Source organism: Lutjanus erythropterus, chromosome 22 (genome assembly GCF_056507025.1).
Source record: "Lutjanus erythropterus isolate fLutEry1 chromosome 22, fLutEry1.hap2, whole genome shotgun sequence".
NCBI classification, from domain to species: domain Eukaryota; kingdom Metazoa; phylum Chordata; class Actinopteri; order Lutjaniformes; family Lutjanidae; genus Lutjanus; species Lutjanus erythropterus.
In genome coordinates, this window is record NC_139338.1 from 4,049,798 (window position 1) to 4,074,603 (window position 24,806).

Here is a 24,806-nt window from a genome sequence, read left to right on the forward strand (position 1 = left end):
CATTACAGATGTACAACAGATATAACTGCTAAGAACAAACCTAACAAATAAAGGTAAAAAAGTAGGACTATACATGTGGTAAAGTAGATATGTGTACACACCTATTGTTTCATATTTATGTGTGAATCATCAGAGTTGTGATCTGTTTTTGGAGTAGTACACTTTTTTTCAACTTTACTGATGACAGATCAAATGAACAATTTTTAGAAACAAAAAGAGGAAACAGTTCCAGGTGATTCATCTCTGACATAAAAGAATACACTGAAAAAAATATGTAGCAAAGCTGAACAATACATTTTCACAGGCAATTGAATCTTAAGAGTACACTTGAAAATATATATATACATCTTTATTGATTTAAGGCCGTACAACTACAATAAATAACCTAATTATAATAAGGCAACATAAAGAAACAGAACCAAACAAACATGACAAAACAGAAAAAACAAAAAACTGAATAAACTATACAGTTATGTACAAAGGGGTATCATAAAACAAAAACATATACACATACATTACATACAGTGACTTCCACTTTTATCACAAAAATATATATCTTTCTTTTTTCAACTTAACATCCAAATCATCTGAATGTTCTACATCAAATCAAAATAACACAAAGGCTTTCATCAAATAAGTGGCAAATACTTTTGGCTTCATTATAATAAAAACACAATTTACATCAATATCTTCTCTGAATTTTGGCAGCACCTGGTTAACTGGATAATGAATGAAATGTATAATGCTAACGCGTGTTGATGACGTCATATTCAGTAGCCGGAAACCGCCGACGGCAGTCCTCTCAGAGAAGAAGAATGGCCGGGTTGCTGAAAAAGGTACGAGTAGAGGTCATTATTTGTTTGAATGATAGAAAGAGACAGAATGCAGAACCGACAGAGTCAGTGCTGTTTGTAGTTCTCTGTCTGACGGTGCACTGACGTGGTTGACATTCACAGGCGCAGTTTGAGCGACATGTTTGCTGTGTGTGTTAGCTGTCGCTAGCTGTTGTGCTAGCTCTGCTAACGTTAGCGTTATGTAGGTTAGCAGAGTGTTTGGTGCCACAGGCTGCCTGCTGAAACAACAACCAACCAACCACAGCTCTTTACAGGTTACAGCAGGCAAGAATTAAGATTCTGATACGACAACAGTTGGTAAAATATTCATAATGTGTATATATGTTAACCTGAACGGTGAAAGCAGTGCTGTTAGCTAACATAGAAAAGTAGACTGTCCTGTTGGTAAACTGCTCCACATCACTTTGAGTTTATTAGCTAACCTGTGTTAACCTAACTGAGTTTAAATTAGCCACAAAGCACTAGAACAGAGTTTAACATTATTAACTATTGATAAGATTCATTGCAAACATATTAACCTGCAACAGCAAGGTGGTTCTCTCTTATTAATATTATTACAGACATGACCTGACCTAAAGAACTTGTTCTTCAGATGTAAGAAGACATGTCTGTTTGGTTCAGACCCCAACTAATATCATACCATCATGATTTAGTGAGGTTTTTAGAAATTGTAATGTAAAAAAATGAGCACTCCTACTAATTGTATTACATTTTCAGTCAAAATAATCACAGTATAACTTTTAATATATCAGGCAGTCCTAACTGGCAAGAGTCTGGCAATATGACAATTCAGGGGTTATGATTCAGTATATTGCAATACTGCTGACAAGGCTATATTTTCACTCAATTTTAGGAAAACTCACAGTATAAAGAACAAACCACCATATGTATAAAATGGTAAAGGTAAAAGTTAACTTGTTTTAGGCGATCAGAACAGTGAAGATGCTAGTGGTTGGGGGTTTAAACACAACGGAAAAGGAACTATAGCTACAAATCTTTGCATGTATCATGATACAGTGTTTTGTGAATTGACACAATGCAGTGTTTCCTCTATCCTGGTCCTCAGAGCTCACTGTCCTGCATGTTTTAGATGTTTCTGCTCCAACACACCTGATTCACATGATCAGCTTGTTATCAGGCAGAGGCATCATGATGAGCTGATCATTTGAATCAGGTGTGTCTGATTTCAGCTTAGGGCTACACAATTAATTGCAATCACAGTATGGCAAAGTGCCGTATCCAGATCTCAGCACCAGATCTCAGCAGCAGAAGAGAAAACAGCATTATAATGAGGTACTGTAGTGTAGCAGAGATGACCTGACCTAAAAATCTTTCTCTCTAGATGAAAGAAAACATGTTTGTTTGGTTCAGACCTCAATTAATATCACATCATGATTTTAAGTTTGTGTGTGTGTGTGTGTGTGTGTGTGTGAGTGTGTCTGTGAGAGTGTGTGTGTGTGTGTGTGTGTGTGTGTGTGTGTGTGTGTGTGTGTGTGTGTGTCTGTGAGAGTGTGTCTGTGAGAGTGTGTGTGTGAGTGAGTGTGTCTGTGAGAGTGTGTGTGTGTGTGTGTGTGTGTGTGTGTGTGTGTGAGAGAGAGAGAGACAGACAGAGAGAGAGAAAACATGAAAATTGTAATGCAGAACTGATCATTTCCACCAATCATGTTGCATATTGCAGTTTCAGTCAAAATATTATACACAGTCTTGACTTTTTTTCCAAATCATGCAGCCCCATTTTATCTTCCCAAATGTGAATATTTTCTAGTTTCTTTCCTCCTCTCTGACAGTAAACTGAATATGTTTGGTTTATGGACAAAACAAGACATTTGAGGACGTCATCTGGGACTTTGGGAAACACTGATTGATATTTTTCATCATATAATTGTGGCATTTTATTTTATAAACTAAACAAGTTGATTAACTGAGAAAATGAACAGATTAATCATTATTGATTAATAATCATAAGTTGCAGCTCTAGATTATTAAAATACAGTAACCTAGTGTTTTTTTCTGTTTTTCTTCTGTGCAAAACAGCTTCTATAAGGTGTTGTCACTCTTATCACTTTACACAATAATTCAAGCAGCAACAGAACCATTAGAACCACACCAGTCCACCAGCAAACACTTTGTTTTAATGGGAAGTTTTTAAAGGAATTTTTCTCAGGGTACAGAACTTTCCTGTTTTGGGAAATGGGTGGAGAGACAGTTAAAAATTAATTCATAACTGTCTGTATTGTTGTATGTTGCAAAAATAATGTACGCTTGCACACCTGGACCGGCCTCACAGAACACTGTGTGAGAACCACTGCAGTAAGGCGTTCCACTAAGTGCTGCCCTAAACTGAATGCAGCCACTCATTAATGTTACTGGTCACACTTCTGTCTGTCATGAGAAGGTCTGTGATTCAGTTTTAAGTGGTGTAAGCAGAGAGCAGCTCACTCCCATCAATACATTCTTTTGTAGGGCTACAACTCATGATTATTTTCACAATATTTGTTTGTCTAAAAATGTCTGAAAATGGTAAAATGTTTTTCAAATTTTATTCTATTTTTCACATCTTTCTTGTAACAATTATTTTCACTATTGATCAATCTGATTATCATTTTTTCCATGAATCAGTTAGTTCATCATTTAGAAAATGGTAAAAAGTCCAAGATGACGTCCTCAAATGTCTTGTTTTGTCCACAACTCAAAGATATTCAGTTTACTGTCAGAGAGGAGGAAAGAAACCAGAAAATATTCACATTTAAGAAATTGAAATCAGAGAAATTTGACTTTTTTTTTCCTAAAAGAATGATTCGAAGCAATCATTGATTAGCAAAATAGTTGGCCAATAATTTAATAATCAATTATTCTTTCAATCGTTGCAGCTCTAATTGTTTGACTAATATTATCAGCCTAACATTGGCCTATCACAGTTCTGTTGATATCAGCACATGCTGTCTGATAGGCACCTATGTGAAAACTTTATTTTTAACAGAACATAATCCAGACTGTTTTTAATTGTTCACTCTATAGATATTTGCTCCCTCTAAAAATACAGTTATAGTTTATTTGTTCACTTCCCTGATGTCATTCTGGACAGTAAGTTTTGTTATTAAAGCTGAAAAATATCCTGCCTTCTTTGTTTGATAACCACATTGGGGGGATCGTTGCAAAACATGTATGTATATGTATATATTCTGTAGGGCTGAACAAGTAATTAATTATTTTTTTTATCAAAACTGCAATAGGTACAAAATTTATTAAAAGTGAAATTTGTCTCAAAATGTCATTTTAAATGAAATATTGTGCAAACACATCACAGACTTAAATAAACCATCTTTGTTTGGTACAGATCCCCACAAATATCACACCATAAACATTTTAAAAAATTTTTTCACTCAAAATAAGAATATTGTTGTTAAAGTTATTATTCCCTCTAATATTGCAAATCATATCACAATCGCAGTATCAGTCAAGATGGCCGCATCTTTTCAAACTCGTTGAGCTTTAATATTCTGTTTGTGTTCTGTATAAAGGACAACAGCCAGTTTATTAATATGGAATTTATTTACTCCCTTATATCTGACCCAAAAATCCAGTGGTCGGGCCTTAGAGGGATCAGATCATTGTGCTGCGTTTGTGTTTGTGAATATTGCTGTGAATGTTTGTAAATGTTTCCAGCTGTGTGAGGTTAAAGACGTGGTGATCAGACTGAGGTCAGTAACAGCTCAAGTGACTCAGACTCAACCAGTGTCTCTCCTGCTCTTCTCTTCCAGACGACAGGCCTGGTCGGCCTGGCAGTGTCCCAAAATCCTCATGAGGTGAGCAGCAGACAGTGAACGCATCACACACCTTGGTCACATGCAGGTATTTCATCCTCCAGCTTAGTTCACTGATGTGACATCTAACCTGCTCTGTTCTCCTCTCAGCGTCTGAGGGTTCTGTACTCTAAGATCCTGGCGTCTCTGCAGACCATGCCGCAGGACGCAGCCTACAGGAAGTACACAGAGCAGCTGGTCACAGAGAGGTTCAACCACGTCAAAGCGGTGAGTGGATCTTCACAGGCTTCTATCACAAAGCAACTTAAATGTCAGACGTGTAAACCTGGAGGTCTGCTGATGATGAACAAACTAGTGAACTTATGTCTATAGTAACTTTACATCACATCATCACATTACTTTACCCAGCACTGAGGTCCATGTCAGGATTCTGTAGGACAGTGATTTGATTGGCCAGTAATATTCATTCTGAATTGGGAGAGTTAATTTGTGCAATGCACGTTCCTGACCATTTTTACTGCCATTTCCACATCTGATATTATCCTGATCTGACACATGCATACACATGTTGAATTCTTTATAAACAAGATACATATTAAATGCACTTAAGCTGAGTTGAACAGGTTCTCATTTTTATTTCCTCATCAAGACACAAATGAAAAAAAGTTGAACAGGTTCTCATTTTTATTTCCTCATCAAGACACAAATGAAAAAAAGTTAAGACAACCGAAATTTTCAAGGTAATTTTATTGTAATTGGTTTTTGAGTTTTGAAATGAACTAAAAGTTTTGTCGACTAGTCCAGTTTTCTTCTTTATATAAACTTGAACCTTTTGAAGTTTAGAAACTTGAAGAATGTATTTCAAACATTGTTCACAGTGAGCTGTGAGCCTGATTTATCATCTGTTCGGGTGCCTGAAAATAAAATACTAAAAGATTAACCATTATTCACTTTAATGAGGTAATGCAATATTTTTGAAATACAATTGTATCAATTAAGCAAGTTGCCTTGAAACATTTTGTTTGTTTTTTACAGTGTAGGACATTTTAGTCTTCTTCATAAACAAGACAAAATGAATCAGGATTAACAGGCTCGTGTTTTCCCTCTCATCAGTACAACAGTACAGATACTGAATGTTTTGTAAAAGCTGTGCTGCAGATGTAAATTTTAAACTGAAAAATTTCTTCCAGAGTGTTTTTTAATTTATTTGGTGACCCAAATAAAATCTGTCACCCACATGTGGGTCACGACCCAGAGAATAACTGTTACATATGATGTGATTCTGATAAATGATAAGATATGCATCCCATGATTCTCCAGGAGTTTAAATTCCCCTCATTTATTTATTTCCTCCATATGATAAAATGTCTGCCACCCTCTGTATTCATTAGAAATGTTATTATCAGTGTTTGTGGTTGTGTTTTTTTTTACATGATGACTTTTTCCACATATGTCAGTTGTGTTTACAGAAAGAGCAGAGCAGCAGGATAGAAGGACAAGTCACTTTTTTTAGGTTTAGTGAGGCCAGATAACTAAATGATACCCTGGGTATGTTGAACCCACAGAAGACCTGAGGTGACCAACACATCACCATGCTGTCATGTCCTTCTGATCTGTGTGTGTGTGTGTGTGTGTGTTCGCAGGAGCCTGATGTTGAGAAGCTGGAGAAGAAGATCAACTGTGGGCAGATTGAAGAAGTCATTTTCCAGGTAGGTCACTGATGCTTGATTTGACTCTAAAACTCCATGTTCTTAGAGGATTTGAGGAGGTGATCAGTGTGTCATGTTTAAAACATGGGTGATGGTCTGTTCACAGCTGTAGTGACTGAAGACAATCAGTTCAATCATCTCTCTCTTTAATTGAATATTTAACAAATGACTAATTTATATCAGCAAATTTCCAGCTGAACATTTTCATATTAAAGCAACTTATTGTTCATCTCATTAAATGTTTGGAGCAGTGAAAAGATCACCAGAGTCTTCAGGTGAAGCAAAAGTTCACTGTAGTAACAGCTGTGTGCAATGTTTTACTTAAAAACATCCCAAAAATAACTAAAATGATCAACAGAATGTAAAGTTGATATCAAATAATATGCATTGCTTTGCAGAGACCTATCGTTAAGTTAACATGCTAACAGCTAACTTCAGCCCACCTGAACATTTGAGTGATTTAGTTTTCAGGAAACCACACCTTTATGGCTGTGTTCATTGTTGTTTCCATGGACACAGTAAATAAACAAGGCTGTACAGACGCAAAGTGTAGTTGGATGTTACTAGTCCAGGTAGATTTGAGTCAACTAATAGGACCACTAGATGCTATGGTCACACAATTAATCCAAATTTTATTGAAATCACAATCTGGCTCTCAAATCACAGGTGCAATATTTGTTTAAGGCAAAATGTGTAAAAGCAACCAGAAACTGTTTTAATCCGTATACAAACAAATGTAAACCAACAATTGAACTTGAGGCTAGCTGTTTCCAGTCTTTATGCTAAGCTAATCACCTTGTGGCTCCAGCTCCACACTTTAAGAACAGACATGAGCATTGATCTCATGTCACTGGACAAGAAACCTTAGCGTATCTGAATGCTGTGTGTGTGTTGTGCAGGCGGAGTGTGAGCTGGCTCTGTCCAGGAAGATGTCGGAGTGGAAACCATGGGAGCCGCTGGTAGAGGAGGCTCCACCCAACCAGTGGAAGTGGCCCATCTGAATACACCTGTGTAAACTGCTCATGTCATACTGTGTGTGTTTTTGTTCCATACCTGCTTCTAATGAAGTTCTGTACAAAAAAAAAAGTCTGCTCATATTTACCCATTTATTACCAAGAGTCACTGTATATATACAGTGTTTCATCATCAGCAGCTGTGAGTGACAAACATTATGGAAAACAACATTTCATGAGCTGAACCTTTATACAATGTTAGAGCTGTTAAATAATTCTGAGAGGTTTATTAAAATGGACAGGTTTCTACTGATATTCAGCTTTGGTCACTCAAGATAAATTCAGCTAGTTAGCATTAGAATAAAAAAATCAACAAAGTCTAGTCTCCCTCCACAGCCCAGTCCTGATTCAGTCAGAACAGTAAAAAAGCAGGCGGTCAGTTTCACTTTCTAGCTGTGATGCAGCTGCTGTCATAAATAATAAAGGAGGAGTTGTGTAGTGTGCATAGAGCTGATCCTCACAGTCAGACGCTGCTCCGTCCTCAGGCTCTGACCTCCTGTGAGCCGCTGGTGGCTCTCTGTAACAGCTGGAGCATGATGGGATAGATGGGAGCGAACTCCTTCCCCTGCCGGGCCCTCACCGACTGCACGTAGGCCTCCAGAGCGCCCCTGAGAGGACACAGAGGGAACTGTTCAGTTACACCATGTGATTATATCAACAGGCTTCATGTGAAACTCAAGTGAACAGGCAGTAAATGTTACAGGGCTGATATTGATTAAAATATTCAATAGTGTATCCCTACTTTCAGTGTAAATTCTTAACATGAAAAGTTACTTTTTGCGTTATCTGTGAAATGTAGTGGAATATAAATCAGAATATTTCCAACTGCAGAAAGAGAAAATTAAAGTACAATGTACTTCTCATTTTCCTTTATATTCTCAGGAAAGACTACAGAATAATTTGCCTCTCTAGTGTGACTGTCTGTTAGTCTCTGGCATGAGCAAATAATCAATTTTCTTTTATTTGACCAGCCCTAAAAGAAAAAGGGTTGGAAACGGTCGACTTTTAGAGTTGTGTAGTTAGATTTGTCCGAAATTGGGAGAAATACAGGAGAATTGTGATCTCAGGATGAAATTGGAAAAGGCCGATGAAAAACGGGAGGATTTTTAAGTATGCTTCCAAGCAACAACCCAGTACAGATAACTTTTAAGAGTTCACCACTAGAGGCCGCTCATCCACCACAGTCAGATCTGACACTCTGTTCAGTGTGTTCTCTGAGGTAATGAAGATGGACTGTTTTCAATTTGTTCCACATAACAATTGTCAGGTGTTTTCTGATTGGATGGATTTCCTACACGCAGCTCAGGTGGGTGTGTGTGTGTGTGTGTTCCCTGTGATAGGGGAAAAAAGTTTACCTGAGGAGAGTGAGTCTGTCTCTCTCAGAGGGGTGATCATCCAGCCACTGGGAGTACCGTGCGATGGACCACTCTGCTCTCTGTGGGGTACAACACGATGTCAGTTGCTATGGTGATCATTGAGAAAGCTAAAATCAAAGATGCTGATGGATCAAAGAGTATTTTAGTCTGTTTATACACAGACTTACTGTCTGTAAATTACTACAAACGGTGTGTGTGTGTGTGTGTGTGTGTGTGTACATGCCTGGTGGGGGGACTTGAGCTCAGACGGGGCTCTGGTGAAGAGGAAGTGCAGCAGGGTGCTGTAGGGGATCAGGTCACCCACAGCTGGACTGCTGGCGATCAGCTCACTGGTCTGAAACAACAGTGGCCTGAAACACAACAACACACAGTGTACTGTCAGGGAATACACACTGGATACAGTCAGGATGAGAGGGACAGTTAAGATTATTTGACGTTTACAAATGGAAATCACTGTTATATCAGACAAATATCACTCTCTCCAAAAACAGCTATTATAACTCACAAAACACAGGGGTTGCTGGTATACTGCTGCCTCCATATGTGAGTTTGCTTGTGTTATTGTGTGACTTTGGTGAATCCAAATAAATACCCAAGTCACACAACAACACAAACTAACTAACAGTCTGAGGCAGCGGAAGACCAACAACTAAAAAGCAACAAAAAAATTAGTGTTTTTTTCAATGGAGGTAATATAATGAGGGATTTCATTAAAGTTTCCCAACTGAAAAATCTGTCAGACAGCAAAGTAAATCACTGAAAATATTCTAAACATAGCTTACATATAAAATTACAAAATTTTTTTTACATGACCCTGTCCCTTTGCACTGGTTTTCCAGCTGCTTCTTCAAACTGGGGGCGTGTCAACCGCCATCTTCTGTAAGTCATACACTGACTATGGATAAGTAGCTCATACATCCACACTTGAAATCACCTGAACTGTCCCTTTTAATCCTCCCTGGCTCCTGAACAAAAGACTGTTTGTGGTCGATGAAAACCTCTTCTACTCTTCCTCTTTACAATTAAGTAAACAGTGATAAGTGTTGATCTTGATGATCATACAGACCTGAAGGAGCGCAGCATCCTGTAAGGTTTCCCCAAGTCTGACACTCTCCTGCACAGAGGAGCCACTGCCATCTCCATCTGACATAGTGAGCAAAAACAGACATATATTTCAGCGTGCTGAATCATCTGTCAAACATCGTGGACATGCAGCAGTCTGGAATCGTCCCCCTCACCTGTGCGAAGTCAGCAGCCAGCCTCATCTTGCCGCCCTCCCCCAGCGGGCGCAGCAGGCTGGTGTGGCGGACGAACAGCTCGATGGCCCTCTGAGCGATGGACTCAGTGCTCTCATAGATGAAATCGGCGCACTGAAAGTGTCGGAAGTAGTCAGCCATCACTCTGGAGATGAAGCCCTGCAGCTCCTTCATGTAGAGGGAGCACGGGACGTCAGGCTTATCAGGGCTGGACAGAGGCCTGCGACACACACAGACACACACACACACACGAAAGTACATCAAAACACAAAAATTACAAACACAAAAAAACTTTGCAAAAGATCCTAACAGCATTTGACTGCACACACTGTGACACATGCACTGTGACATTGTGGACTTGAGCTCATCCTGGTTCTTCAAACTGAAACAAACTGTAGCCTCTGATATTAAATCACACACATTTTGTTGTTATTGTTATTTAAATGCTTTTATTAAGAAACTGCAGAAGAGGATTTTGTCAGCAGTAACTAAGAACAACTCCTATAAGCTGAAAGTGAACACGAGACAGTAAAATAAAGCAGATATCTGAAAGTAAAAAACAGCAACACAGGAGAGAAGCTAAATTTCAAACCACAGATTCAGTCAGACATTACAAAAGTACTGAGAGCTGAACACACACACACTTTTAAAAAACCCTGTCTCTCTGCTGTCCTGCACACACAAGTTGAGTCTCACAACACACACTTGAGGAGGAGGAAGGGAGGTCATCACAGGTTGGACATGCTTTGCCACCACTCCACTAAGTGGTCTCTTATTTTTGATACATTCTCTTACTTTTGTTGCAAGGAAATCTCTGTGACTTTTCCCTCTGTGCTACAGTAACAGTTCTACCTACCCATCTAATCTACATCAATCATTAGCTGTCTAATTAACTATTCTGTAGCAAAAAAAACAGTAGCTAATTAGCTAGGTAATCTTGATCAGTTGTTAGCTAGCTGGTGACATGTGGTAGCTAATGTTACCAAAATGCTGGCTAACTAGCTATCTATTGTCAATCAATTGTTAGCGAAGTAGTTGGGTAGCGTGCTAACATTCCCTTCAAAAGTGGTTTTCTTGTCAACACAGATGAGCCTAGCAAGTAGCATCTTTAAGTACAGGAAACAGAAAAGTAGAGAGCTGCTTGACTGTTATTGGAGCACAGAGCAAAAAGAGGTGGGACTTAGAAAGGCTCAGTCTTTGGTGTGGTCCCTGGTGAGGTGGCAGGCACACACACAGGAGTCTTATTTACAGCTTGAGAAACTGAAATACTAACTACTACATAACTTTGTAATCCTCCTTTTTTATAGGGTCTGTCAGCCAGTTTTTGACTACTCTAACTTGGAGCTACTGAAGAACAGGACTATAATTTAATGACTGATAACAGTGTAACAATATATTACTTTTCTTCCTTTTTATCCTCATTTTTATTTCCTCTATATCTCTTATACATTTGACAGTTATTTATGACATTATGGTATTTGTATAATCCTATGAAAGGACAAGAAAAAAAAATACTCATAAGGCCTTTAAATGTAATTTTTAGAATAGTTTTAAGACCCTGCAGGTACCCTGTATACTGTAAAATGTCCTGCTCAGTATTTTGGTCACAATAAAACAAATCTAAGGGATGTGTATCAAGATTGTTTACTTTATGTGTTTATTTACCATTACTGAAATTTTCCCAAATATCGTTATATTGTTATCTGACTCAAAAATCTAGTTTATGTCCCCTTTCTGACAGTTCCAGGAACCAGAAGAACACTGAAGAACAGGAACTGTTGGGGGTGGTGGGGGGGTTAAACACAGGTTCCTGAAACAGCTTCCAGGCTACGTGCTTCTTACCCTGAGAAGTCTTCTTGGTGCAGCGTGATGATGATGGCCTCGATGGAGTCGCTGACTGACTGCAGGAGAGGCTGCACGGCGCTGCTCATCAGGGCCTGAACCCCCTGAATCACAAACACACACAGAGTCCTCTGATGTAACAGTGTGTAAGACACACAACTCCAAACCCAGACCTCACAACAGCCTCAAAGACCAAATAACACCAACTTTACTGATCAGTACCTGTGTCTTAGGAGCTCCCTGTTGCCATAGCAACCTGTGTAGTCATGTGAGTAGTGGGTACATGTATATGAGTTTAGATGACTGACATACATTTGAAATACAGGCATGTTATCACCAGGAAACAGGATGTTTTCTCTGCTTTATCTTCAACCACATCAACAGAAATTCGATATCTGATCCACTAGACTGTCCACCTGTGTGTGTGTATGTGTGTGTGAGAGAGAGAGACAGGAATATCAACCCTTATTGGCTGCAGACAGATTACCGGAAAGAAACAGGTGTAGAAAAATAATACGTGTGTAGGTTATTGATGTCTTAAAATAAGTCGAAAGGTGCTGAAAAATGTCAGAAGCAAAGCCAGTTAATGGATCTTGTATGTGTGATGAGTCTTTACAAGACGCACACCAGAACACAACATAATATTATACTGTACAGTTACTGCAAAGGTGAAAGAGCAAGTAAAACTAAAACTTCTTAAAACAAAAGATGATGGAAGGTTTTACTATTTTCATCAGGAGATAACAATTAAAACATCATGTGAAAGATGGATAGATTAACTGATTTATATTTTAATTAGTCCCAAGTTTAAGTCAGTTTAAGTGATTTTTTTATTTAGAATGTTTTCACCATTTTACCTTGCTGTCTTATTGGAATTATCTGTAACGACAACAGCCAAATATCTCTCTCTAAACCAACCAAACTCTATAGGCAAAATCAGTCATTTTGCCTCACAGAGCACAAACATTGTTGGTCTCCAGCTGCCTAAATCTGTTTGTTTGTTTACGTTATTATGTGACTACATTGACTCCAAATTAAACTTTTAAAACACCAAATTCACTCAATGAAACAAACTAAGTAACAGGTTGACACAGTAGTAGTCCTGCAACTTCTGTGTTCTGAGTTTGGTTGAGCATGAAAGAGCAGTATTTGGTTTTTATAACAGTGGTTTTCCATTAGAAAAGTCTGTCTGACAGAAGGATAAAGTGGTGAAAATATCCTAAATATAACGTACACCTAACTGATATAGATATTTTAAGTGTCTGCCTTCACTGGTACTTCACTGTGCTGCTTCTCCGAAACCTTCTCCTCTTCATTCAGCTGCTGAATGGTTACACATTAGACTACATGTCAAACATTTGTGCAATATGGTTCATGGCTGCGTTAAGGAAGTACAGTGTCCCAGATTGCATCCCTATTTTGCTATCTATACCTTCATTTAATTTTTAAGCAATTATACATTTTAGATTTGAAAACTTGCTGTATAGTTGCTACTTGCTAAATCGTTCATCAAAATAGTTGATGACTAACTGTTGTGAACAGCAACAAAGTACATTTACTTGAGTACTGTACTTAAGTACATTTTTTGAGTATAATGTACTTGTTGTTACTTGTTACTTTTAGTATCAGCATAACTTTGAAGTCAGCTGTTGCTGTTTTTTCTTTTCTAAAATGCACTTGGCCACACGCTGTGTTCCTCACAGAAGGAAACCAATCACAGTACTCGCTCTCAACTGGGACTGATGTAAAAGTAGAAATGTAAACTGATGTAAACTCAGTAATGGTGATGGCAGGACAAAGACAAAATAAAAAATATCAAGATGTTATTATAATTAGAAAAAGAGAAATTATATCCAGGTAGGCTTTTAAAGTTGGATTGTTTTTATCGGGGTGAAAAATACCACATAATTCATGTATATATACTGCCTCTGAAGACAGAAAGAAATCTCAGTTATTTAACAGACTTGGAGAACTCCTTACAGTTGGATTCAATCTAATTTTATACAATTATTTTAATACAGTTACATCAGAAAATGACAACAGCTGTCCTTTTAGTTTTTGATTGTATTTCTATGTTGAAGTTTTTATAGGTGTTTCTACAGGCTTTGTGTAGCAGAGAGGTTCTACAAGCATCAGTGCATCATTAGATGGTTTCAGAGAGTTACAAGCTTCTGTAAATGCATCGTGAAAACAATACAGTATAATACTAAAGTATTTTTAAAAGCAAGCAACTTTCACTTGTAGTTGAGTAATATTTGACCAGGAGTAACTATACTTTGACTCCAGTACTGGGGTTGAGTACTTTGACCACCACTGATGACTAATAATGGATTAATTGTTCCAGTTCTACAACTATTATCAGCGTTGGACTTTATTACTCATATGTTACTTTATACATTTCATTTTTAAATCAGTTGTATAAAACTTGACATGATGACTTCTGTTTTCACAGCTAGTTATTTGTTATGAAATGATTCCTAAAACCAATAATACACAAAGGCAGAGGTAATTATGTTATATGATAAAAAATATATACATGTAGTCTTAAATGTATGAGTGTGACACCCCTGCATCAGAGTAACATCTTCCTGTAATGTTGGTTAATGTAACTGGTTCTTCAAAGGAACAGATTTATAGCAGATTTATGGATTAAATTCATCTACAATCCTCCTAAAAAGAACAGAACAAACAGCAAAAAAAAAAGGCAACTGGAACAAATGAAAACACGAGGGCGAGTAGACTGACATTTATAAAACAGCAGAGCGATGAAGGAGTGATGAATGACAGGCTGCTCTGCAGTGGAGAGCACAGGTCTGTCTGCTGTATTACTGCAGAGCAGAGTGACATGTGAACCATTACAGTCACAAAGGCCCCTTTCATTACCGTTACATTTGAGTCACAGAGCTGAGCATCGATTTTTCCGAAAAATACCCAGAGATCTTTAGAAAACCCAGACAGGTCATTTAACGACACTTACTGCTGCTCAAAAGGTATTCACACAGAGAGAAAGAGAAATACTCTGTCTGCTGCACAATGAAAAACATTTTTAATGCATTCCTAAGTTGCAGCTCAGGAGCCTCAGAAAATAGGAAAAAAAATCCAAACGTCAGTTTCAAAGACAAGAAAAATCCTGTCTTCCTTTTACAGAAGCAATTTCTAAACTCCTGGCTGTGTCCTGCCCCGTCTCAGACCTCAAATCTTCACTTTCTAACTACACAGAACTGGATGAATGTTAAATCACCATCTATTAATGCATGGAAATTAACAGTTGAAGAGAAACTTTTTTCCCACAACTGACAAGATAATTCGTCCGCTGCTATTTTACTGTGATGGATCATCTGATAAAAATTTGTCACTTGAAGAAGAAGAGAACCATCAGAAATGAACAGCAGAGGAGGAAGATGATGTTCTGTAGCTTGAAAACATCTGCGCTCAGCTGCAGATCCACAGGTTGATGAACAGAGAAGAGGAATTCATAAGAAACTGGAGTAAATAGGTCAAGAAAACAGATGGAGTGCAATAGTAACATTTAAATAATGCATTATTATTAAGAGAGTACACCCCCATATTTTCTCCTTGTGTCTCTCTGTTTTTCTTTATCTGTCTTAATTTATTTCCCTCCTTCGGTCCAAAAAAACCAAAAACTGTAACTGTGGCAGGATGAATGGAATAAGTGGTGAATTTGATAACTTGTTATGTGAAAATGTGCAATAAAGTAATAAAAAAAGAACTCCTGACTATGAACTTGAGTCTTCAGCGGACACGTGTCCTGTCAGACCTGTATGTGGGTTTAGAATGGACATGAGACTGCATGTGTCCTCATAAATCAAGGGTTCCCTTTTAAACACAACTGTTCAATTTTATCATGCATGACTGAGAGACAATAATTCTGTCAGTGCAGGAAAGGAAACCTCAACAAAACATTTCAATAATATTCAAAATGAATCACACCAGTAGTCAATAAATACTCATAAACACATGGTCCATGAAATTTAAAGCTTCATCATACGATTTGAGTAGCCTTTCTATCTCAATACTGTATTTCAGTGGTCATGAGTTGCCATTTTTAACAGTTACTTTGAGTAAAGGACAGGTCTGTGGCATCCTAACAGGGTTTATGCCTCTCCAGAACTGAGTGCCTACAGGAAAACTGATGCAGATGCTACATAAATCTAAAAAATATGAGTCTTGCGAGAGGAGAGGAGAATGAGGATTTTCTACCAGTGTATGTGTGCCATGTGGCCTTCATGATAAACACACAAAAAGAACAGATCAGTAAAATTTCTCAGAAATTACTCCCAAATTTCATGATGATTATTATTATTATTATGATAATTAGTAAGCACCATTTTCATCTAGTGGAAGGAACATATTTGACATTTCTTAAAAATTATCCTCAAATTTCATGGCAAGTATGCATGAAAACAACACCTGATAATTATCACACACCTACCATGAAATCTGGGGGTAATTTCTAAGACATTTCAAACACGCTGTTTTGTAATCACCACCAACTACATGAAAATGCTACTTGCTAATTATCACATTAAATTTTGTGGTAATTTGTTGGTACTTTCTAAGAAATTTCAAAAATACGACTTGGTAATTACCACAAGGTAACCATAAAATATGGGACCTGGAAATTGAAGCATTACCATGAAAAACTGACAAATCCTGAACTATCAGGATGAAATTAAAAATATATAATTTAGAAATAAAGAAGCAGTTTGTTGTCATACCTTCAGAGAAGAAGAGAGAGCCTCTGCAGCAGCTGCTGGACACGACCCCAATCCTGAAATTATCTGCAAATACAAAACACACAAAGTAAAGGTTAACAGGAGCAAAGACAAAGCAGAAACTTTAATTGTGTAGCACATTCCACACATGAAATGCAGCAAGTCTTTCTTGTGACAGTTATTTCCATTAGTGATAAATCTGTCGATCATTTTCTTGATCAATCAATTACTTGTGAATGCAGATTAATTATGACTAATAACTGTAACTGTTCATAACTGTATTTACTGTCAATAACTGTTAATAACTGTCAATGACCAACGGTTTTCGATTAGTCTGTCAACCATTTTCTCATCAGAATAGGTGCAGATTAGGCCTGGGTGATACAGCCGAAAAACCTATCACGATAGTGAAGTTTCATATTGGTCGATATTGATAATTATTGATCGTGTAAGTTGTGACTGATGATATGTTATGTACTACAAAAGGTGGAAGTGGCTGAGGGTTTGTTGTATTATATTGCAACAATATTACAGGGTTGACTATTGGTGCTTTCACAAAATGTGAGATTATTTTATAAATAATCATCAGTAATGTGGATATAATGCCTAAGTGAGTAAAGGCAAATAATAGATCAGCTGGAACAGTCTGGTAAATTCTCAAAATGATGTCACTTAACTGTAATGCAGCCATGAAAACCCTTCTGACATATCATGATATAACCATATCCAAAATCTATCACCATATCTAGTGTCATATCACAATACAATATAATATCATTATATTGTCCAGCTCTAGTGCAGATTCATTTAATAGTTGACTAATAATAGATGAATCATTGCAGCTCGAAGTGTTTTCTGTTTGGTTTATTAGTTTGTCCAGCTGTTCCTTCCTTTGTTTTGTGCAATTTATTGATTGATTGATTTAAAGACAAAAAAATGTTAAATTTTAACCCAGTGAATCATTTTTTCACTCGAGGCCTTGATAATGAATTGGCAGCTGTGTGCACTGTGCATGGTAGGATATCGTTCTTTATTTTAAAATTGTAATCCTACTAATACTCCACATTTTTACTAAATGTATCTGTAAACTGTAATGGAATACAGTTACCTTTCTTTGTATCCAGATGTAATCCCCTTATATGTAATCCATTACTCCCCAAATTGTGTGTCATCTGCATAGGTGTGGAATTTTATCCAAGAATGATCTTTATTATGGGAGCATGGAATAATGTATAATGAAAAAATGATAATTGGACCAAGTATGGAAGAGTGTATACAGGTAAGACAGGTGTGACTGATGTTTAACAGCACAAACACATTCTACACTACATGTATCTCTGTTTGTTTTCCCATCTGCCTCTTCCTATTACACAACCTGTCTCCCTCCCTCCTCCTGCCTGCAATAAATTCTCACTCTGTTTTCACACAGTAAAAATTTAAAGGCCTGAGGTTAAATATTTAATGCTGGACTAATCTGTTTTTTTTATGCCATTAATCAGCCCGGCTGCAGTGCCAGGACACACCATACATCTTTTATGGAGGAAGCTGAGAGAACACACTGCTTCTCCTTTTATCCCCTTTTAATTTCCTTCGCTTCCTCTCACGTATGTGTGTGTTTGTGTGTCCACGTGACGTCTCTGTGCATTAAAAAGCTAACAGTCCGATCACACACACACACACACACACACACACACACACACACACACACACACACACAGAGCAGGATGTGCTACGGTGCGTGCCATGTTGGAGCAGTTACTGTCACACATGTGGACAATATAGAAGACAAAAAATATAATCAACTAGTTTAGCAATTAGTAAACACTGGAAACAAGCACTGTCCAAGATACACTGAAGCTATCACTGACAGACCAGTGAAACAACCCACACTCATTTTGAAATAAAGTTAAAAAGCTTTTCTCAGTAAATCAGAACTTGTTTTTTTCTTCCGCAGCAGATACCAGAGTAAAAACAGAAGCAAATCAAATGAAAAGGACGTTCATGCTGAATGAAGTTTTGGCAGTTAAGGCACAACATGTGTCCTCAGTTAGAGACAGCTCTACCCTGTCCAAATTTGCTTTTACATCATGTTTCTAACCCTACCTTTAAGGCTTCAATGACAACAGAGCTGCAACGATTGATCAACTCATCAATTATCAACTGATTCTTAAATGAATCACCAAGTATTTAGATAATCAGATAATCAGTTTCAGTAATTGATTACAAGGCTGCCACCTCATTATCACAGCCTCTAGTGAAAAAAAGCTTCACGGGGTGGAAATTTCAAAATTTTTGTCTTTAAATCAATCAATCAATCAATTGCACACAACAAGGAAAAGAACAGCTGGACCAAACAACAAACATAAAACACTTAGAGCTGCAATGATCCATCTATTGTTAACTGACTATTAAATTAATCTGTTTTTTTTTAATTAAAAAAAGTCAAAATTCTCTGACTTCAGCTTCTAAAATGTGAATATTTTCTGGTTTCTTTACTCCTCTCTGACAGTAAACTGAATATTCTTGGGTTGTGGACAAAACAAGACATTTGAGGACATCATCTTGGACTGTGGGAAACACTGATCAACATTTTTCACCATTTTCAAACATTTTATAGACCGAACAACTAATCTAATTGAGAAAATAATCGACAGATTAATCGGTGATGAAAATAATCATTTCAGCCCTAAACAGCAAAATCCATCATTAATGTTGGCTGTGAGAGAACAGAAAACATTTTAATACAATCCCAATTTTCTAAGACAGGAAACTGAGGGATAAGACATTAAAAAAAGACACAAACGTCCTCAGCCAGAGTCGAGCTGAAGATGTGGCAGTTCTGTGGTATGCACATTAACCACAAAGCCACCAGGATGGCTAAATACTTCCCAGCTCACCACTTCCTCTCTCACACCAGGTGCTGAAACACCATGTGAGCGCTGTGGCTATTTGTGTCTCATCATGTGTGAGTACAGCCATCACCTAACATTTATGTAACAGACCCTGTTTCTGATAACAACAAGCCGTTTAACACACAGATCAAGACAGACATTTTCTGCACTTCATTTCATTTTATACATCAGTGTGTGCTTTCAGGTGCTGTAGTTCTACTGCATATGTGAAACAAGAGTTGTATGAAGCCTTTTGTGGCTCCAGGGGGAGCTGTGTGAAGTCTGATAATCACTGCAAGTCCAGTTTCATTGTGGGAAATGAGTCCCACAGTGTTTTAAGAGGGCGATGCTAAATCAGAGTTCTTTTAGCTAAGAAAGACATTTTTTTTACTACTGATCCATGCTGAAGGTTCGTCAGTAAGACCACATTTTTAATGTACAAAAGAGTGATATTAACTAAATACTGAAAGTAAGGCAAATGCAAGTTGTGAGAATTGAGTTTTTACCGGAGGCTACTGGATCTTCAGTGATTCAGGTTCAAGACTGTCATAAGTTTGTAAATTACATTTTAACATTTGTGTGTCAGTCTTATTATACACTCTTACCAGGCAAAATTAAAGGGATAGTTTGGATTATTTGGAGTGGAGGTACTTGTCTATATTCAGTGTATTATCTACAGTTGATGGAGGTCAACACGCCCTCAGTTTGGAGAAGCAGCAGGTGTACAGATGTAGGAAGCTAAGTTTTTACTTTACATTTACTTTAGTCCTTTACTTAGTACTTTTGACTTCACTTTCACTTTAGTACCATACTTAGCATGTTTTATTTAAGTACTAAGGATAAAAATGAAAGTAATAATGTCTGCAGAAAACACCAGAATACTTTGTTTGCATGTTAAAATCACAAATGTTTCTTCTGGGGGAGGATGATCCCAGACCCCTACTGGGGACAGGTTTACCAACATGTCACCTTTTGCACTTTTTATGAGTTTGCAGGTCTGTTCCTGAAACTTTCAAGAACTTTATTAAGAAGGAAAGAAAGTCTGACATTGAAATGACTATAGAAATACAGAAGTGTAACGATGACATCTCATCATCTCATGATAAAAATGCAGTGTTATAGTAACTTTTCTCTACAGGTCTGATCTGTAGCAGCTGAAGTTATGAAGTGAGTAGAATTCTGGATGTACAGGTGTATCTGTGGAGCAGACAGACTGTATTTAGTGGAGTCTCTTACCTTGGCGACGGCCTGCTGCAGACGGTAGAGGGAGTTGACCACTGCAACGTTCCTCCTCTGACCCTCAGTCAACGGACCAATCACCTGACTGGCGTCACCCTGAGTACACAGCTGCAGACAGACAGAGGAGTGACTGACTGACTGACTGATTGAAAAGTAAAGCTGGACACACAGGGACACACAATAAACATGTTACACACAATAGAACCAACTGTAATCAATCATTTTTTGTTGTTCTGCTGATTCATCTGACCATGGAAACATTCTTAAGCGTTTCATTGTGCTATGGACACATGGTGTGTTATGAAGATACAGGAATAAAGCTTTTCATGCAGAATCTTATAACTGTGCACACACACACACACACACACACACACACACACACACACACACACACACACACACACACACACACACACACACACACACACACACACACACACACACACACACACACACACACACACACAGGAGGCTGTACACACCAGCTGTTCAGACTTGACACAGAAGAGTTGGACGGTCTTGGCAGCATTCTTTGCCACAGCCAGAGACAGGTTTGGATCCACTGATGCTACATTCAGCTCACTGCAAACAAATACACAAATAAATACATAATAAGACAGATTTTACATTTCATTAAAATAATGTAACCTGGCTAATTATCAAATACAAGCCACGCAGTCTGTTTGCAGTTAAAGTGTAGCTTTGGTGCAATAATAATGATTCATCTCATATGTTAATATTATGTTAAGATGAAAACATATTTTAAAAGATCAAACTCTTAGCTATTAAATCTTGTAATGGGCCAACCTCCTACTGATTAAATTCTTTATTAAATGTATACACCAAACTCATAGCAATAGTTGCAGTGGGCAGCTATTTTATTTTTTAAAGTGTCTCAGAGTTCTCTTAATGTTAATCAAAATACACATTTTTAAACCATAATTCTTATTTAGCTTTGATTTAGAAGGACTACAGAGTTGACATGTTATGGTTGAGACACATCTGATAGAAATATTATTGAATTATTTGTCTAAAAATAGAAAGTTTATCAGTGTTTGAGCAGTATTCCTGACTTTTTTAAACCAGGAAGTGAGACAGGGGTCCTTAGGGTATAGCTGACCCTTTTTATGCCTGATTAAATCATGTTTTTGTAAAACTCTGATGGAAATTGATGGAAATCTGTAATTTCAAAGGGACAACATTTTCATTTAAAAATGTATTTTAAAACAAAGATGCATACACTGACATTCACCTATGTTATCAATAGGTATTGTTAGTTTTAGCTTTTGAAGGGTTTTAAGATTTTTACATCGTAATTTTTTGATTTTTTTTTGTCTGGGACAAAAAGTCTGCGTGTTTTCTGGCACAGAGCAAGTTTAGAAAAAAAAATACAGATTTTTTTTTTTCATGAATCACATATTTTTCATATATATATAAATACTTAAAGAATACATTTTCACACACACACACACACACACACACACACACACACACACACACACACACAAATGAAATTAAAGTGTTGCAGTAAGTTTTTCAGTAAGACATGATTTGTCCCAGTTCTCAAGAATGGGTGATTTTCTTTGGTCAGATCATGAAGACAGAACGACAAAGACAAAAATTTATAATATAAATTGATACATTTTTATAAAATGGTCTCAACAGCGGCATGTAGAATATCATGTAAAATGCCCCACACATTTTAAGGCTCAAATTCAGTGTTAATAATGTAGAGAGTTTTATACTTCAGACTGACATGCTGATACTGGTCTAGTTATTAATACCAGTTAGTCGTAATTGGTGAAGAAAACATGTTCCTGTAAAAACAACTTTGTGTGTCTGAATAGAAATGTGTCTCTAACGTACTGTCTTTGGTGTCACTGTGCCATTATCTGGGGTTGACATTCATTGTGAGTGTTGAAAAATGCTTCTATTTTAGTGTGAGATTAGTTACCAGACTGAGCCACAGCTGACATTTAACTGAGAATAGAAAACTGCATAAACAAAAGCTGCAACTGCAGTAACTGAGCATCTGTCATTTCTTCATATGTACTGTGTATAATCAATGACATTTCATGAGTGTTTACCAAAGGTAGGACCAAGTCGTTGCTTTGCAAGTCACAAGTAAGTCTCAGATCTTTGCAGTCAAGTAAAAATTAGGCAAGAAATAGGCAATGTACTGACAGAATCTCCAGTTTCGTGAGCCTGGTGCGTTGGACTGACACTCTGAGAACAACTCAACAATCACACAGCAGCTGCACCCTAAAGGGACATATTTTATTGTCCATTTTACTCTAAATGAGAACAAAATTTACAAAATGAACATCATGCTGTTTTGAAGAACATGAAACTAGTAATTGAGACCATAAACCCATTAGGAAACTGTTTACTGAGGTCATAAATCAATTGAGAAGTAAGCTCATTTTTCCATAAGGTTACATACAATCAGACTGCTTTTTGCAACCAGTGGTATCACCTCCTGCTGGCTATTAGAAAGAATGCAGGATTAAGGCACTTGGGCTTTGGCTTCATTTTCAGACCTGGAAGCTATGCCCGCAATTTAATAACCAGTCAAGACCGACAAGTCCTAAGTGAAGATAAGCAAGTCCTGAGTCAAGTCTCAAGTCCTATGCTTTGACTTTCAAGTCCATGAATATTTATTTGTATGAACTCAAAATGATTTATTTCACTTTTTTGACAGATTGTATCAGCTAAAAACAACCAAAATTATGTTTTGTGAATCTACAGACGGGTGACAAATTACAGGCTAACTCTACAAAATCTGATGTTTCAAATAGTGTCATCTGTTTGTAAGTAGACTTTGTGTCCTAATCAACCTGGCTGAGCCGTGACTTGTTTTATTTCTTTATCTAAAATGCAAATGAATCAGTCAGACAGCGATTAATTATGAATGTAATGCAGTTACAATTTCAAGCAGTTTCAAGCACTTTATCCAAAACTGAAGCACTTTTACAACGTTGAAAACACCACATTAAAATTGAATTGTTTTCAAGGATTTCCAGCACCACTTTGAACCCTGACTTTTTTTTTTTTTGTTGACCACCGTGCAGTTTTTGAATGAGAATGAAATGATCTTTGTTATAATTTTTTTCAAGTGACACTCAGCAACAAATCATTGGTGTTTAAATCCAAGTGTAGTTGCAAGTCTTTTTTGAATTTGTCAAGTTGAGTCTGAAGTCATCCAATTTCCACACCTCTGGTGTTTACTGCAGGCCGTATAAATTGTTCCTAAGCCAGAAAAACCCTTCTTGGTACACACAGCTCCTAAAATACACAAAAAACCCAGACAACAACTGTTTTGTAACACTGAGGAAGAACTGTCATTTTGATTCAAACAGTGGAGCCCTATCGCTTAATTGGGTTTCTTCAGTTCTTTGGATCTTAAAAAGCATCTTCCTAAAGAAACACATGAAGCACAGAACATTAAGCTGAAGACCAGCGGGATGAGATGCCTGACAATGTTCTTTTTCAATGGGATGCGAGTGCATTGCCTTTCATTACAAGCATGAAATAAGGCCAGTGATGCAAGGAGGAGGAAGAGCTTGAAAGTTTAAAATATTGATGCTTTTGCAAATAAAAGCCTCAGTGCGCTTCGGGCTAAGTGCTCATCAGATTGTTGCACAGCATCAGTGGAATCAGTGGGGGGCTGCACCCAGAAACTTCTGTAACTGTCCAAAACTTTCAAACTGACAATTATACACATGTAAACAACTGTCCAGGAGTACAGTGTGTGAAAGTGGGCAGGGGTGGATCTCCTCTCTCAAGCTGACTTTTTTCATTCTTCACACTCTCACTTTTTTGTGTACAACCAAGTGCAAACATAATGCTTTCAAAGAGACTTTCCAAAAATGCTCACTGTCATCCACATTTATCCGATTCATTGGACTGACTGCAGGATTTTTGCCCCACTTTATATCATGGCCATTCTGAAGCAGCTAGTTGGTTTGAAAGTATGCTAAGAACTTAGACCTGCAATATATTTTTTTTTTTTTGGCAACGTGGGAACAGCGGTTATGAACCCAACAGCAACATATTATATATTAAGTTGATATGGTGAACTAAGCAAGCAACAGCAGCAGTAACAAAGCAGCACTGTCAGTCATTT

General features: G+C 37.4%; 2 protein-coding genes across 2 annotated transcripts in view; one reads left to right on the forward strand and one right to left on the reverse strand.

Annotated features, from left to right (window-relative positions):
- Positions 1–763: 763 nt before the first annotated feature.
- Positions 764–7,595, forward strand: ndufa5 (NADH:ubiquinone oxidoreductase subunit A5). The gene is made up of 5 exons (XM_084710589.1): positions 764–836; positions 4,616–4,660; positions 4,769–4,885; positions 6,262–6,327; positions 7,227–7,595. Exons 1-5 carry the CDS (start codon positions 816–818, stop codon positions 7,326–7,328), a joined length of 351 nt encoding a protein of 116 aa, XP_084566715.1. The 5' UTR covers positions 764–815; the 3' UTR covers positions 7,329–7,595.
- The window catches only part of cog5 (component of oligomeric golgi complex 5), an 85,411-nt gene continuing 68,024 nt past the window's right edge, over positions 7,420–24,806 (reverse strand). Inside the window, exons 14-22 of the mRNA XM_084710590.1 lie at positions 21,163–21,262; positions 20,678–20,788; positions 16,554–16,616; positions 11,815–11,918; positions 9,955–10,192; positions 9,783–9,859; positions 8,940–9,066; positions 8,696–8,775; positions 7,420–7,948 (exon numbers count right to left, since the gene is read on the reverse strand). Of these exons, the coding sequence (XP_084566716.1) occupies positions 7,822–7,948; positions 8,696–8,775; positions 8,940–9,066; positions 9,783–9,859; positions 9,955–10,192; positions 11,815–11,918; positions 16,554–16,616; positions 20,678–20,788; positions 21,163–21,262 (1,027 nt within the window). The 3' untranslated portion in view covers positions 7,420–7,821. The remainder of the gene's footprint in view (positions 7,949–8,695; positions 8,776–8,939; positions 9,067–9,782; positions 9,860–9,954; positions 10,193–11,814; positions 11,919–16,553; positions 16,617–20,677; positions 20,789–21,162; positions 21,263–24,806) is intronic.